The sequence below is a fragment of the Streptopelia decaocto genome (genome assembly GCF_964273445.1).
Source record: "Streptopelia decaocto genome assembly, chromosome: 3".
In the NCBI taxonomy this organism is placed as follows: domain Eukaryota; kingdom Metazoa; phylum Chordata; class Aves; order Columbiformes; family Columbidae; genus Streptopelia; species Streptopelia decaocto.
This window is the reverse complement of record NC_138656.1, coordinates 19,009,026-19,023,041: the sequence shown is the minus strand read 5'-3', so window position 1 is coordinate 19,023,041 and position 14,016 is coordinate 19,009,026. Positions and strand designations below refer to the sequence as shown.

The following is a 14,016-nucleotide window of genomic DNA, read 5'->3' as shown; positions in this document are numbered from 1 at the left end:
TGTTAGTATGAAATTAGCTTTTATTTTTTACCTCAAAATAAATGCACATTTATCATTTATTCAAAGGAAAACTAAAAAAGAGTATCTTAAACAAGAGGGAATCTTAACAGAGCAAATATCGCAAATATCCTCAAGTTCCTTCTCCTGCTACTGCCCAGCTCTGTTTGCCTAAAAACAAAAGCTTGATTTTTTTTTGTCAGTTTGGTCAATTAAAAGAGACACTTGAAAGCCCCAAAATTAGAAGTGGTATAAAACAAAACCAGGTACTCGTTCTCATCAGAATTCAGGTCCATGTGTTACCACACATTTATATAAAACTTTCACTAAGTGTTGTACTAAGTAGGATTTAGTAACCTCTTCTGCAGTTTAGCTCTTGATATCTTGGTAAGAGAAGTCAATGCGTAAGCATGTCAGAAGTCAACGCTATAGTGTAACTACAGTATAACTCTAACAGGGCTTCTAAATACTGTTCACCAGAGTGATGTCTTATAGTTGAATTTCAGTTTCAGCAGGTACTTCAGATTTACCTGAGCAACGTCATACACAATATATCTGAGAAGAATGTTAAGGAATAATTACGGCTGTTAATGTTAGTAAAATAGAAAAACCTCAAAACACAATCAAGCTTCACGTTTGAACTTAAGGTACCACAGAGATGCCTACGTGATTACACAGCTCTAATAGCTCAAATCACAAATCTTTAAATTTGACTTTTCTGTGAATCTGTTTTACACAACAGTTAGAAACAAGCAACTAACAGTCATATAGAGAATAAACGGTGGTGCAGTAGGAATCCTGAGTGACAGGCAGGTGAACAGACCTGGATACAGGGCTGTAGCTCTTGAAGATTATTTTTTGTCAGCCAGAGCCATAACACAGAACATCTTTCTTTGCTGTTTAAACAGTGGCGCAATGTAGCCTAGATGAGAACTGCCGTTTACAGACCTGGCATATCCAGTTATAACTGCAGCTCTGTTGCTACCTTCCAGCACAAAGCCATTAATGTCCTCTTAATTTCCCACTAAAAAACCCAAACTGGAATAACAGAGAACAGCTCTACAATGGTTGGCAGTGCTTGCACATTTTATGACTGCACTGCATCATTTTATTATTTCAGGAGACAGTCCCAGCTCACCCCTTTGTTTCTCAATGCTTTAAGCCTCAAACTTACCTCTAATCCCAATTTTAGATTAAAAGCATCCGCATTGAACACAGTGTAAAACAAAATGAATGCACATCATGTAACTTCAATTAGCTATTATTACCTGTATTACATTTTAGCATCTGTCTTGGTCAGATGATATGTTTAAGAAAATTCAAGTCAAGAACCGTATTGCCATAAGTTCTGTTGCTAAAACTGCTTGCAAGAGGAAAACAGCTCACCAAGAGAAGACAGCTTCTACATAACATAGTTGTGTAGAATCTGTGTATTAATGGGTTACTTGCTTCACTGGCAGTGAAGATATTGATCTGGGACTTCACACATCACTTATGACCTCTTGTGAATGTTGTACACACATTAATTCGGAGGCACTTCTGCCTAGGAAGAGGCTTAGTGGCTACGTCTCTGATGGGCATCTAAGGTTTACCTCAATACTTTCGAAGGGTCTGGGAACGTAAGAGAAGCTGTGTGATGAGGGATTCACAGAACCACAGAATGGCTGGGGTTGGAAGGGACCTCTGGAGATCATCCAGTCCAACCCACCTGCTAAAGCAGGTTCACCCAGAGCAGATCACACAGGAATGTATCAGGGTGGGTTTTGAATGTCTCCACAGAAGGAGACTCCACAACCTCTCTGGGCAGCCTGTTCCAGTGCTCTGGCACCATCAAAATAAACAAGTTTCTCCTCATGTTTAGATGGAACCTCCTGTGCTTCAGTTTGTGCCCGCTGTCCCTCATCCTATCATTGGGCACCACTGAAAAGAGTCTGGTCCCATCCTCCTGACACCTACCCCTGAGATATTTAAGTGCATTGATAAGATCCCATTTCAGCCTTCTCCAGGCTGAACAGACCCAGCTCTCTCAGTCTTTCCTGATAAGAAGGAAGCCATGGAGCTGGCTCCTTGACATCCTCCTGGCCAAGCTGGCCAGCCACAGCATCACAAGGAAGAAACCAAACTGGAGTCATGTGGAACAACCACAGGTTGCATTCCCCTTCCCTGGTCCCAGCATATCTCTGGGCAAGGCTCTACTGGGCAGCGTTGTCTGGCTGCTCCAATGTCTTCAGGTATTGAGCCCTTTTGGGGCAACAGCTATTTGCTGTGTGTATTGTTTCCTTTTTTTTTCCAGAACGACAAGTGTGACAACTGTAAAATCATCTCCCTTGGAGAAGGGAGTCTAAATTGTCTGCAAGTACTCCAAAGCGGATCTAAAAGAAACAAAACACACTGTGCCAAAACTCCTGACCGACATCAGTGAGGTCCTGCTAAACTCAGCAACACTCAAACACAGCATGCAGCCAACAAACTAGCAAAGGATACTCATTATACAGAAGACAGGTATCATTAATTCCCGTCGAGATCCCATTCCCTAAGGGAACCTCCACCCCACCAAGAGTGGTAGTGGCTGTGGGATCAGGTGCAGTTTTGCCTAAGCCTAGAAAGGGAAAAAAACATTAGTTACAATTCTAGAAGGCAAACACAGACTTCGCACATAAAGAAAATTACTCAGCCAGCCAAATATTACTTCACATGTATTTCCAAAAGCTGAGCAAGTGGCAAAAGTATCTTAAAAGGACACAAAGGAAACAAGTCTGTTTATTCAATTCAGCATCATCATACTAATGGTAGTCATACTCTGCTACATTAAAAGTGAAAATTTTAGACTTCTGGCTGTTAATTATCTAATCTGTATGATCAAAGCAAAAGCAGACCATACTTACAGCTCTCATATGCTAGGTCCATTAATGAAAATAAACACATTACAACATTTTCAGAAAAGCGTAACAAACCAATTCTTATTCTCTTTAAACTCTTCAATGCAAATCTGATTTGACATCCATAATAGTGTGAGTAGTATGTATTGAAAAAGATGCTAAATCACATTTTATTCTATTTTGGGCAACTGATTTCTTAAGCCTCTCAAAATGAATAGTTTAAGGAAAGCCACTCATTACTGAATGTTACTGTTCTTCTCTCTCTCATCTTGGTGCAGAAGATAGCCATGATTACCGTTTCTTGTGCTTGAATTGGAGAGCTAAGTTTTTTCTCTTATCTTTTTCAGTGCAATATAGTGATACTTTTTACAGATAGAAATGTAATGAGAACAGCTGTTCCATCTGAACTTTTATTCTTAGCTTTTCCCTTCCCTCCAAGCTTCTAAAGCACTTTGAAAGCTAAACAATTATTCTTCTGATCTATCCAACCTCTCATCTTTCTTCTAAAATGCGCAGTATTGTTATGATGAAAGTGAGTCAGAAGTTGGAGAACGCACCTTACATATTCTCGTGTGTAATATCAAATGAAAGTTTCCTCCTGAACTTCAGGCAACACACGAACTTCAGTCTTAAGCTTCCAAGTGCTTAACTCCCATCTCAAACACCACATACACGTATAGAGGTGCAAATACAGGGCAACGTTATGCAAACTGTTAAAGGAAGTACAGCTATGAAATGACTCTAGTTCTCTTTGCTAAGCAGAGAGCCACAGGAACTTGCCACCAGTAACATTCCCAGTGATGACTACTAATGCTTACCTTTCACACTGTGTTTTCCCTTGGGCAATTTTGTTATGTGAGAAGCGTTCTTCAGCTCATACCTGGACAGCACAAAGAACACACAATGGCATTTTACATTCATCCTAAACTATCTTGGTAAACAAACAAACAAACAAACACTTTTTCTTTTTTTTCCAAGCTTCACTTTATGGTGAGTAAATATAAAGTTAATTTAGATTCTACTCTACTGGAACTCAACAGTCTTTCTTCTTTATCTCAGTTACTAATGTTAATGATGTTGACATTTAGTAAAAAATTCTAAAAGTGCAACCCTAATATTTTTTCCCCACCATATAGCTCTCATTTTAAAAAGGAAAAAAAAAGTTTCCAAAGAAATACAAAGTGCTCTTTCTTCACACTGAAGAAAAGGTTTGTAATTTTAGCAACACTTTCTACCATTATATATTAGGCATGTTTGGTGAATACTCTTTGTAAGTTACTTACATATTTCCAAGGGCAACTTCTCCCAGTAGTACTAAGCCTATGGGATCAGCTTGAGATGTGTGGCAGTAGTTGGCACTCTTGGATACCATGTCTGCAAAATAGATGCCTTTCCCAAACATGTAGCCAGTCTGCAAGCCACAAAAGGAAAAAAAAAGGAAGAAAAAAAAAGTTGTCATCTGCATGCTGAGGGATAACACTGGGCTCTCTCCACACAGAAATTCTATTTGGATTGTCTCCAGCTGTGGCCACCTCTGGGCACAGGGATGGAGGCAGACAGAGAAGGTGTCTGTTGAACGTACCACAGGAGCTTCAGGGGGAGCTATCCGGAGACCCTGCGAGAGGATCCCGGCGAAGTTGGTGGTGCGGGATCCATGCCACAGCAGCTGGCGATTGTGAAGCTGCTTGAATGGCTTGTAACGCTGGCTCTCTCCTTCACGCTCAATCCTGAATATCTTCAAGTCAAAAAGGGGTAGGAGAAAAAGAACAACCAAGCAAACAAACTGTTACCTTCATGCAACTAAACAAGTGAAAAAAAAAATCATTCAGTCTGGAATATACACTAATCTGCTAGGAAAATGGATCTGGATGGTTTTTAGTATTTGCAGTTTGCTGTGTCACGCTAGCGAAAAAGAGGTAGCACTGATCACACAGTACTTGTTATTGATTACTTCTTCACCTTCCCTTCTGCATTTTCATGGGAACAGAGTTTTCTGAAAAATCATTCAATGAATTAAGGCTCAGTTTTAGAGGATGATTATTCCTCCAGCTCCTTTTTGAGGCCAATTAAATTAAAATAAAAACATACCCCCAAAGACACCTCAGTAAGCTTAGACTCATCTCTGCCTAGACTTCAGCTGTTCTATTAAATAGTAATTGGTCTATCAAACCATCCCTTCAGCAATGGAAACTAGATAAGCTACTCAAAAGGAAACTGTGAACAAGCTGACTTAGAAGAGTCCATCGTCACAAACTGAAACCCCAGTATTGCCCAGCTTACATCCACGACTTTGAGATCATATGCGTTATGAGTAGCAGCATGAGTATTTTTCACATATTGCTTAATAATCTTGGCTTCTTCGGAATCTTTGTCAACAACCTGCAAAGAGGCAAACAGGAGAAGTTTCTTTAACTAGCAGTCTTCTTATAACATATCATCCACCACATGCTTGCAAATCCCCAGCTGAAGCCTCCTTTATAATTTAGGTAGAAATTTATTCCCAGCTAGAGAATATATACAGACAGCACTCAGTCAACAGGATGTCTCAGATGGGAAGGCACCTCTGGAAATGGAGATGATTTCCAACTCCCCTGCCTTTTCTAGTGTCTGACCACCCTCACAGTAAACAAGCAAACCAACCAACCCCAAACCAAACAACATCAACAACTAAAGCTTTTTCTTTTGTTTCAATACAATTTCCCGTATTTCAATTTGTGCCCATCACCTCTTGTCACTGGATACCACTGAAGAGAGTCTGTCTTCTTTACTCCCTTCATCATCAGGCATTCATAGATATCAATAAGGTACCCCCTCTGCCTTCTCCAGCTTAAAAGCCCCAGCATTTTCAGCATCTCCTCATACAACACGTGCTCCAGCCCCTTACCCATCTCAGTGACCCTTCACTGAACTCATGCCAATACATTTGCCCACTTAGAGATTATGTGATTTCTTATACTCCAAACTAACAAGACATCAGCTTGTATTCACACTCACTCATTTCCTTTTATTTCCTTTACCTTAATATCAGTTTTAAGCTTTTCATAGTTGATGTCAATTGGGTCTTTATCTCCATCTTCATTTCCACCTCTGAGAAGGCTGTAAGCAACCTCAATATCAAGCAAGTTGTCCAACATCTGCACTTTAGCCTGAAGAATTTAAAGAGGTTATTTTACTGGTACCTTTGACATGTTCAGAATAAATCTGGAATACCCCGAGTTATAAAAGCGTAGGTGAAATCACTGGCCACACACTGGCATCTAACAACACATTACCTTCTTCCTTTTTTATATATATATATATCCTTAAATATACTAAAATACACACGCACATACACATATATATACAAATAGACTATAATATATAACATATACATATATATATATATCTTCTAACACCTTATATATATTTGTATATGCATAAAATCATAGAATCATTTTAGTTGGAAGAGACCCTCAAGATATAGTCCAACCACAACCCAACTCTAGCACTAAACCATGTCCCTAAGAGCCTTATCTACACATCTTTTAAACACCTCCAGGGATGGTGACTCCACCACTTCCCTGGGCAGCCTGTTCCAGTGCTTTACAACCCTTTCTGTGAAGGAATTTTTCCTAATATCCAATCTCAACCTCCCCAGCACAACTTGAGGCCATTTCCCCTTGTTACTTGGGAGAAGAGACCAACACCCTCCATGCTACAACCTACTTTCAGGAGACCATATACACACATTTATGCACATAAACAAACAAAAAGATATTCTGAAGAAAAACAAGCTTAACCTCATAGAAGCATGAGGTTAAATTAAGTCTTAAAACCTCACAAATTCTCTGTGTTAGACGTCTGATATCAGACCTGTTGCCTGCAAACTACATACTGTTTCCAGTCAATACCTGAATGTATTCCAAGTTATTTAGGAGAGGTGGTTTCTTCATCCCGAAGTCATGAGGAATCAGAGTATAGAAGCGGTTGGAGAGGTCCAAGATCTGGGATTCTGAACCATTGTCAGAAACTGCCTAGACAAGACAATAAGCACCAAAGAAAATCATCTTAATTAAGTCTCCATAGCAATAGACACACAAAAGTTACTTGAATACTAGTACACAAAAGTGGCAATGCAAATAGTGTTAATGCTGAAACTCTCACAGAACTAAAAAGGGCAATTCTATTTAATTGTTTTGCATGTAGTAACACACAGTACTTGCACAGAAATATAGAGAATTTCTGATACAAGAAAAATCTAAGGGAGATTATGTTTCTGGAAGGCAAAATAAAGGCTTCTGGATACGGAAAGGACTCATGCCCTTAGCAAGGTTCTGGTCTACTCTAACAATTGAAGTAAAATTTCCAATATCTATGTTCTGTCAGGCAGATCATGATGTGTAAATACAGTAATATCATCAAGCCAGACCCTTTCCTGTGTCAACTTTTATCTTTGTCCTCAGACAGACTTCCCTGGGGTGGAAACACCAGCTCACTACTAGATCAAGACACCAGCTTCATTTGCTCAATCATGAGCCATGTCTGGCCCAGCCTGAAGTTTGTGCTACAAAGTGTGGAAGACAAAAGTACTGTCCAAACTGGTAAAACAGTGAAGGGAATGACCCAGCACACCATCGAAGCCACATCCCCTTCTCCAGCAAGAGAGAACATGGATCTTTGTACATATAGCTCAGCATTCATCCCATTCTGAGCCCACAACAACTTCTGAATTCCCCTCTTGCTATAACATTTCTTTCATGCTCACCTGCTGAACTTCATTGAGGATGGAGTAGGCACTCTGGATCTGTCGCTTGCTCAGTTTTCCCAATGGCATCTTCTGTAGGTCAATCTGATGAAGATTTAAATGATTAAAACAGGATTTTACTACACTGAAACCACTGCAGCATTCCCTCTCTAGCTCCTAGGGAACAAATCCCTCCATCCTTGTAGGACTGACCATACAATAAATAGAAACATTTCAGACTTGGTATTAATCTCTGTGGATCGGAGGAACAATGTCAGAAACACAGTGCATGTTACTGAGAAGACACCCTATGAACAAAGGAACACTGCAATAGGAAACCAAGCATGCATGCTAGGGCAACAAAAAGATAGGGTACTGAGCATCTGACTAGAAGTTTAATATTGACCTGGTATCAGATGGATTCCTCAATCACCTCAGTAACCATACTTTTCAGGCTGGCAAAGAAGCAAAATGAATGAAGTTATTCTGGTTCATAAGATCATCTGTGTCTATAGGTACAACCTAGACACCTTCTCCCAACTTTACCGTACAATTATCAACAGTCAAGTGCAAAGAGGTTATAAGATGCTTCATATTCATAAATGAGAAACTAACCATAAAAAAGCAGCTAAATTGAAAGCAATGTCTTGGTTGACTGCATTTATCCACTGATTTAATTTATGTTGCTTTTGTTTGCATATTGATGGGTCTTGGGAGAGTTTCAGATCTGCATTGAATCCTTGCATAGTTAAGGACCATCTGAATGCAAAAACATTTGACAAAAGTCAAGTCCAATGGACTCTTTGACGAAGATCATACACACACCATCTGGACTGTTGACAGTACTCACCCTACACCCTGCAGGCGTCAAACTAGATTTTACTTAACTTGATGGATTTAAGATTCAGCTTAAGTACAGAAGATTCCATGAAACCATGTATATCATGTACCACCTGGGTAAGTTCCACATCATTTATTCACTATGGAGCTAGGAAACCTAGCTTTATGCAAATCTCTGCATGCTGAACTCAGAAGGCTCTTCCAAGCTACAGACTGGTGTGAAAGCCCTTAAGTGATTTTTGTATGGAGACTTCCATCCTGTACTGAGCGTAGGAGAACTTCCACCTTTAGCTGCAGCTAAACATACATAGAGGCAAATACTAAGAAAAGCCAAGATGGACTGGAAGAGAGAAGACAGGCTTCAAAGCTAATCATGTCTTGGGGACATGAGAATCACAAAGCCAAGATTAATAACCTAACGAAAGATAACTTGCAATACATTTGTAGCTCCTAATCTTTTGAGGCCAATGCTTTCTTGTTGAGTACCATTTCTGTTATTATCCAATGATTAGCTGAAAAAAATCACAAAGGATACGTAAAATGGGCCATTTAACTTGGATGTGCAGAATAGTTGTGGACATCTATACTAACTATAAGTTATACAAACGAATAAACTAACATGTAAGCACTAACACCAATAAACCAATACATGTGACTGAGCAATTAACCTCTTACAGAGCTGACACGCAGCCAAAGGGCTGGAGTCTCCTCTGAGTCACAGGAGACGAACAGAGCCCTGCAGAGCTAATATAAAGCTAAACTGCATCCAAAGCTTTATCATTAGATGGATCAAAAAAGCAGAGCAGCCAAGGGGTTGGGACTAAACAACACTGCAATTACTGCCGGACACACTGAGCTTGGCCTCCTTAGAATTAAACCTTACGAGAGCGGTCAAGGACAACAGAAAGAGCTTCTTCAAATCCATGGCAGATAAAACTAACACCAGAGGCAACGTAGGCCCACTGATGAACGAGGTGAGTGTCCTGGTGACAGAAGATACAGAGAAGGCAGAGTTACTGAATGCCTTCTTTGTCTCTGTCTACTCTGCTGGAGGCTGTCCTGAGGAGCCCTGTACCACTGAGGCCCCAGAGGAAGTCAGGAAAATGGATGAGTTTGCCTCAGTTGATGAGGACTGGGTTAAGGACCAATTAAGCAATCTGGACATCCACAAACCCATGGGTCCAGGTGGGATGCACCTGCGGGTGCTGAGGGAGCTGGCTGAGATCATTGCTGGACCACTCTCCATCATCTTTGCCAAGTCGTGAGAAATGGGAGAGGTGCCCGAGGACTGGAGGAAAGTAAACGACGCTTCAGTCTTCAAAAAGGGCAAGAAGGAGGACCTGGGTAACTATAGACCAGTCAGCCTCAACTCCATCCCTGGGAAAGTGATGGAACAACTTATCCTTGGTGCCATCTCAAGGCATATCAAGGATAAGAGGGTCATTAGGGACAGTCAACATGGCTTCACCAAGGGGAAGTCATGCTTGACCAACCTCATTGCCTTTTATGGGGACATAACAAGGTTGATGTATGATGGAAAAGCGGTGGATGTGGTCTGTCTTGATTTGAGTAAAGCATCTGACACAATCTCTCACAGCATCCTCACAGCTAAACTGAGGAAGTGTGGACGGGACGATTGGGTAGTGAGGTGGACTGTGAACTGGCTGACAGGAAGAAGCCAGAGAGTCGTGGTCAATGGAGCAGGGTCTAGTTGGAGGCCTGTATCTAGTGGAGTCCCTCAAGGGTCAGTACTGGGACCAGTAATATTCACTGTATTCATCAATGACTTGGATGAGGGAATAGAGCGCACTGTCAGCTAGTTTGCTGATGACACCAAGCTGGAAGGAGTGGCTGACATGCCAGAAGGCTGTGCTGCCATCCAGAGATCTGGACAGGCTGGAGAGTTGGGCAGGGAAAAATTTAATGAAATATAACAAGGGAAAGTGTAGAGTCTTGCATCTGGGCAGGAACAACCCCAGGTTCCAGTATAAGTTGGGGAACGACCTGTTAGTGAGCAGTATAGGGGAAAGGGACCTGGGGCTCCTGGTGGACAGCAGGATGACCATGAGCCAGCACTGTGCCCTTGTGGCCAGGAAGGCCAATGGCATCCTGGGGTGTATTAGAAGGGCTGTGGTTAGTAAGTCGAGAGAGGTTCTCCTTCCCCTCTACTCTGCCCTGCTGAGACCACATCTGGAATATTGTGTCCAGTTCTGGGCCCCTCAGTTCAAGAAGGACAGGGAACTGCTGGAGAGAGTCCAGCGCAGGGCAACAAAGATGATTAAGGGAGTGGAGCATCTCCCGTATGAGAGAAGGCTGAGGGAGCTGGGTCTGTTTAACCTGGAGGAGACTGAGGGGTGACCTCATTCATGTTTATAAATATATAAAGGATGAGTGTCAGGAGGATGGAGCCAGGCTCTTCTCGATGACAACCAATGATAAGACAAGAGGCAACGGGTACAAACTGGAACACAGGAGGTTCCACTTATATTTGAGAAGAATCTTCTTCTCAGTGAGGGTGCCAGAGCACTGGAACAGGCTGCCCAGGGGGGTTGTGGAGTCTCCTTCTCTGGAGACATTCAAAACCCACCTGGACACCTTCCTGTGTAACCTCATCTGGGTGTTCCTGCTCCAGCAGGGGGATTGGACTGGATGATCTTTCCAGGTCCCTTCCCATCCCTGACATTCTGTGATTCTGTGTGATTCTGTAACATGAGGAATTAGCTCTACATCACAGATGTGTGCACCAAGGCTGTCATGAGGGGCAAGGGAGATGTTTGCCTTCCACCCACACAGAAGACACAGCACTAGAGCAGATTCAGGCCTCTCACTGGCCTTTTCATGTAAGGAAATGACACAGATAATTTTAAGAAACCCCTGTATGCTCAGTGAGGTAAAACTCTTGAAATCTCAATTAGAAGTGGGAAGAGAAATGCATCAGATAAATCTATTATCATGTAAGAGGAATACTAAGAATCTGCTATGGTCTTGGCAGAGTGAGAGCACCTTGATGGAATGAAATACTGGAGATCAGGCTGATTAAAGGAAGCAAGCATCTGTTTTAAGAGGATGCACAGAAACCTCTAACTAGGAAAAACATTATTTCCTCTAATGGAAAACAGCTGTTCAGCAGCAACAGCACAGGAAGATAAATCTAACAGGAAGACAGGCCCATCTGGACTCCCAGGTCTCCTCCAGATCTGCAGCTGGTGTGAATTAACATACTTTCAACAGAGCTCTACAAAGCCAGAAGATATCAGATGCTGCACAGTTCAGAGTCTTTACCCACTTTCAGTTACTAAGAATTATTATTTTAGAAGACTTTGATGTAAAGAACCACTGAAGATACAGGAGAACACAATTAACCCACAGTACTACAAAATGTTAGGCAAGCCATCTGAAAGCTTTCAGATAAGCTGTAGGAAATGGTGCAAAGCCTGTTCTGAAAAGTAGATACACAAAATACCAATACTGAGACCAAACAACACTTGATTAAATACGAAGTCTTAGAGCAGGATAACTAAACTGGCAGAAGAAAATTGAAATTAGTTATTTACAATTAACCCAGTTTGAATGTCTGCATTAAAACAAACTACATTATCTCTAAACACTAGTAAAACTGTTCCCATGTAAGGAGAGATGGATGACACTACCACACCACTCTCTGAAAACTTGTGAGAAGCATGGATCAAGAAGCATTGCAGAAAGAAGAATGAATAAAAACAGAGCATCTTTAGAACAAATGTGAAACACAACAACAACAAAATCTCAAGTTTGGCCCCATTCAGAAGAGGATCTAGACTTTGTCAAGGCACTTCATAAGTGCATGTATCAACTGGCAGCATTTCTCAAGTCTGAGCTGAATGTTCAGTTGCTACCTTAATTATTGGTAGTGCTGCCATCCCCCCCCAAAATGTGGTTCACCGCCCACACACAAAAAAAAACCCAAACCAAAAACAAAAAACAAAAACCAACCAAAAAAACAACCAAACAAAAAACTACAACAACACCACCCCACACATTAGAATGATTACTGATCCCAGGACTGGCAGATGAGTTTGTCATAGGCTTGTTAACTTGAAGATGCTGATACAGACATTCCTCACTGAAGAACAAAGAAGACCCCCATGTTTTAAGAACTGCGCACATCGTAGCTAAGTTACTATTCCCAGTGCTTGGCAACTTCTGGTCAGACTCTTGTCCTTACTTTAAGGCTGATCTGAAATTCACACAGACTTCTGGGAAGTATGATGCACCCTGCATTGCAGAGAACTTGCTTCTGGCTGTACAAGTGACACGTAAAGAGAGAAAGGAAGGTTAGAGGCGAGTAACATGAACATGTGTGGTCACCTCAAACTCCACCATCGCTTTCTTCATGCTCTCCACATCAAAGATCATCTTAATAAGGTCTTGGATTGGCTTAGGAAGTTTTGACTTAGTCCCAGCACCCACTGTCAGTTTCTTGACAGCTTCTTCATCCTGGGAGGTAAAAATAGTACCAAAATTAGCAAAAATCACAAAGGATAAAAGTAACAGGCTGGCTGCCATGGTAACAACTCAAAACCAATTTTGTATATGCATACTATGACTAGCCAGAAGTTCATGGGGAACGTGGGACATTGCTTTGACAGTTTGGAACAAAGAGGACTTAAAAATCCACCTATTCAGTAATTTGGCAGATATTCTTTCAAGAGGTGGCACTGTAAAATATAAGTAGAATTAAGGGAACATGAACTCCTTGTGCATCTCTGCTTCACCTCAAGCAACAATATTAGTAACTTTTTCTGCAAGCCTTCTGTTGTATAGAGACCTTGAAATGAAAAAATGTCTGTTTACTTTGTTGCTTTTATGACAAAATAGAGAGGTAATAGGTAGTTTCACTAAGTTTTTGTAATAAAAACTCTCACAGATGAATACAGGAATCATCAATTAGCCATAATACCACCTAGATGCTTTCACTGATAGAGCATTGCACCAATAAAGCATCTGCCAGATGCTTCAGAATATCAGTGTACAGACACTTCACTGCTGCAATATTCGAATTTCCAGAAATAAAGCTAAGCAGCAAGTACTCTGCACTGAAAGACAACATCCGGTAATGTGACCACAGAAAAATGCAACATCTTGAAAATATGTTCTCTGGTATCTTTATAGCTATTAACAGCATTCAACTATTTCATCTGAAAATAGTTTAAGTTATGGTTATGCCTTTAAATAAACACAGAGAGCCCCACTGGACAGAAGGAAGAGAATTCTTCTTTAGCATAGCTGTCTGAATCGCCAAATCTTACTGTCAACGCATAATTTTTCTTTCTCAGCCTGCTCAATATGTGCACTAAGCAGAATGCTGCATAGGAGCCACTTCACCATTTGGGAGGATTTTGGATGTGGAAGACAGATTAAAAGTATCTATTTAAACATAAGAAAATGGTGTTTTCAGACCGGAACTATGGGAAATGACAGCTCAAATAAGGTCAAATTCATATACTTAGAATTAGAGAGTAAACAGGAACGAGGACTCAAGGGACTTCAGACTTGACAACAGAAAACTACTTCATTTCTCAACACATCTATTTTAAT

At 41.0% G+C, this 14,016-nt stretch overlaps 1 protein-coding gene across 1 annotated transcript in view; it reads right to left on the bottom strand.

The window, feature by feature from the left end:
* Nucleotides 1-14,016, bottom strand: part of PARP1 (poly(ADP-ribose) polymerase 1) — a 35,593-nt gene continuing 21,577 nt past the window's right edge. The window contains exons 14-23 of the mRNA XM_082047443.1: nt 12,787-12,915; nt 7,621-7,704; nt 6,767-6,889; nt 5,894-6,022; nt 5,157-5,255; nt 4,459-4,611; nt 4,160-4,287; nt 3,695-3,756; nt 2,482-2,596; nt 1-552 (exon numbers count right to left, since the gene is read on the bottom strand). Coding sequence (XP_081903569.1) covers nt 471-552; nt 2,482-2,596; nt 3,695-3,756; nt 4,160-4,287; nt 4,459-4,611; nt 5,157-5,255; nt 5,894-6,022; nt 6,767-6,889; nt 7,621-7,704; nt 12,787-12,915 — 1,104 coding nt within the window. The 3' untranslated portion in view covers nt 1-470. The remainder of the gene's footprint in view (nt 553-2,481; nt 2,597-3,694; nt 3,757-4,159; nt 4,288-4,458; nt 4,612-5,156; nt 5,256-5,893; nt 6,023-6,766; nt 6,890-7,620; nt 7,705-12,786; nt 12,916-14,016) is intronic.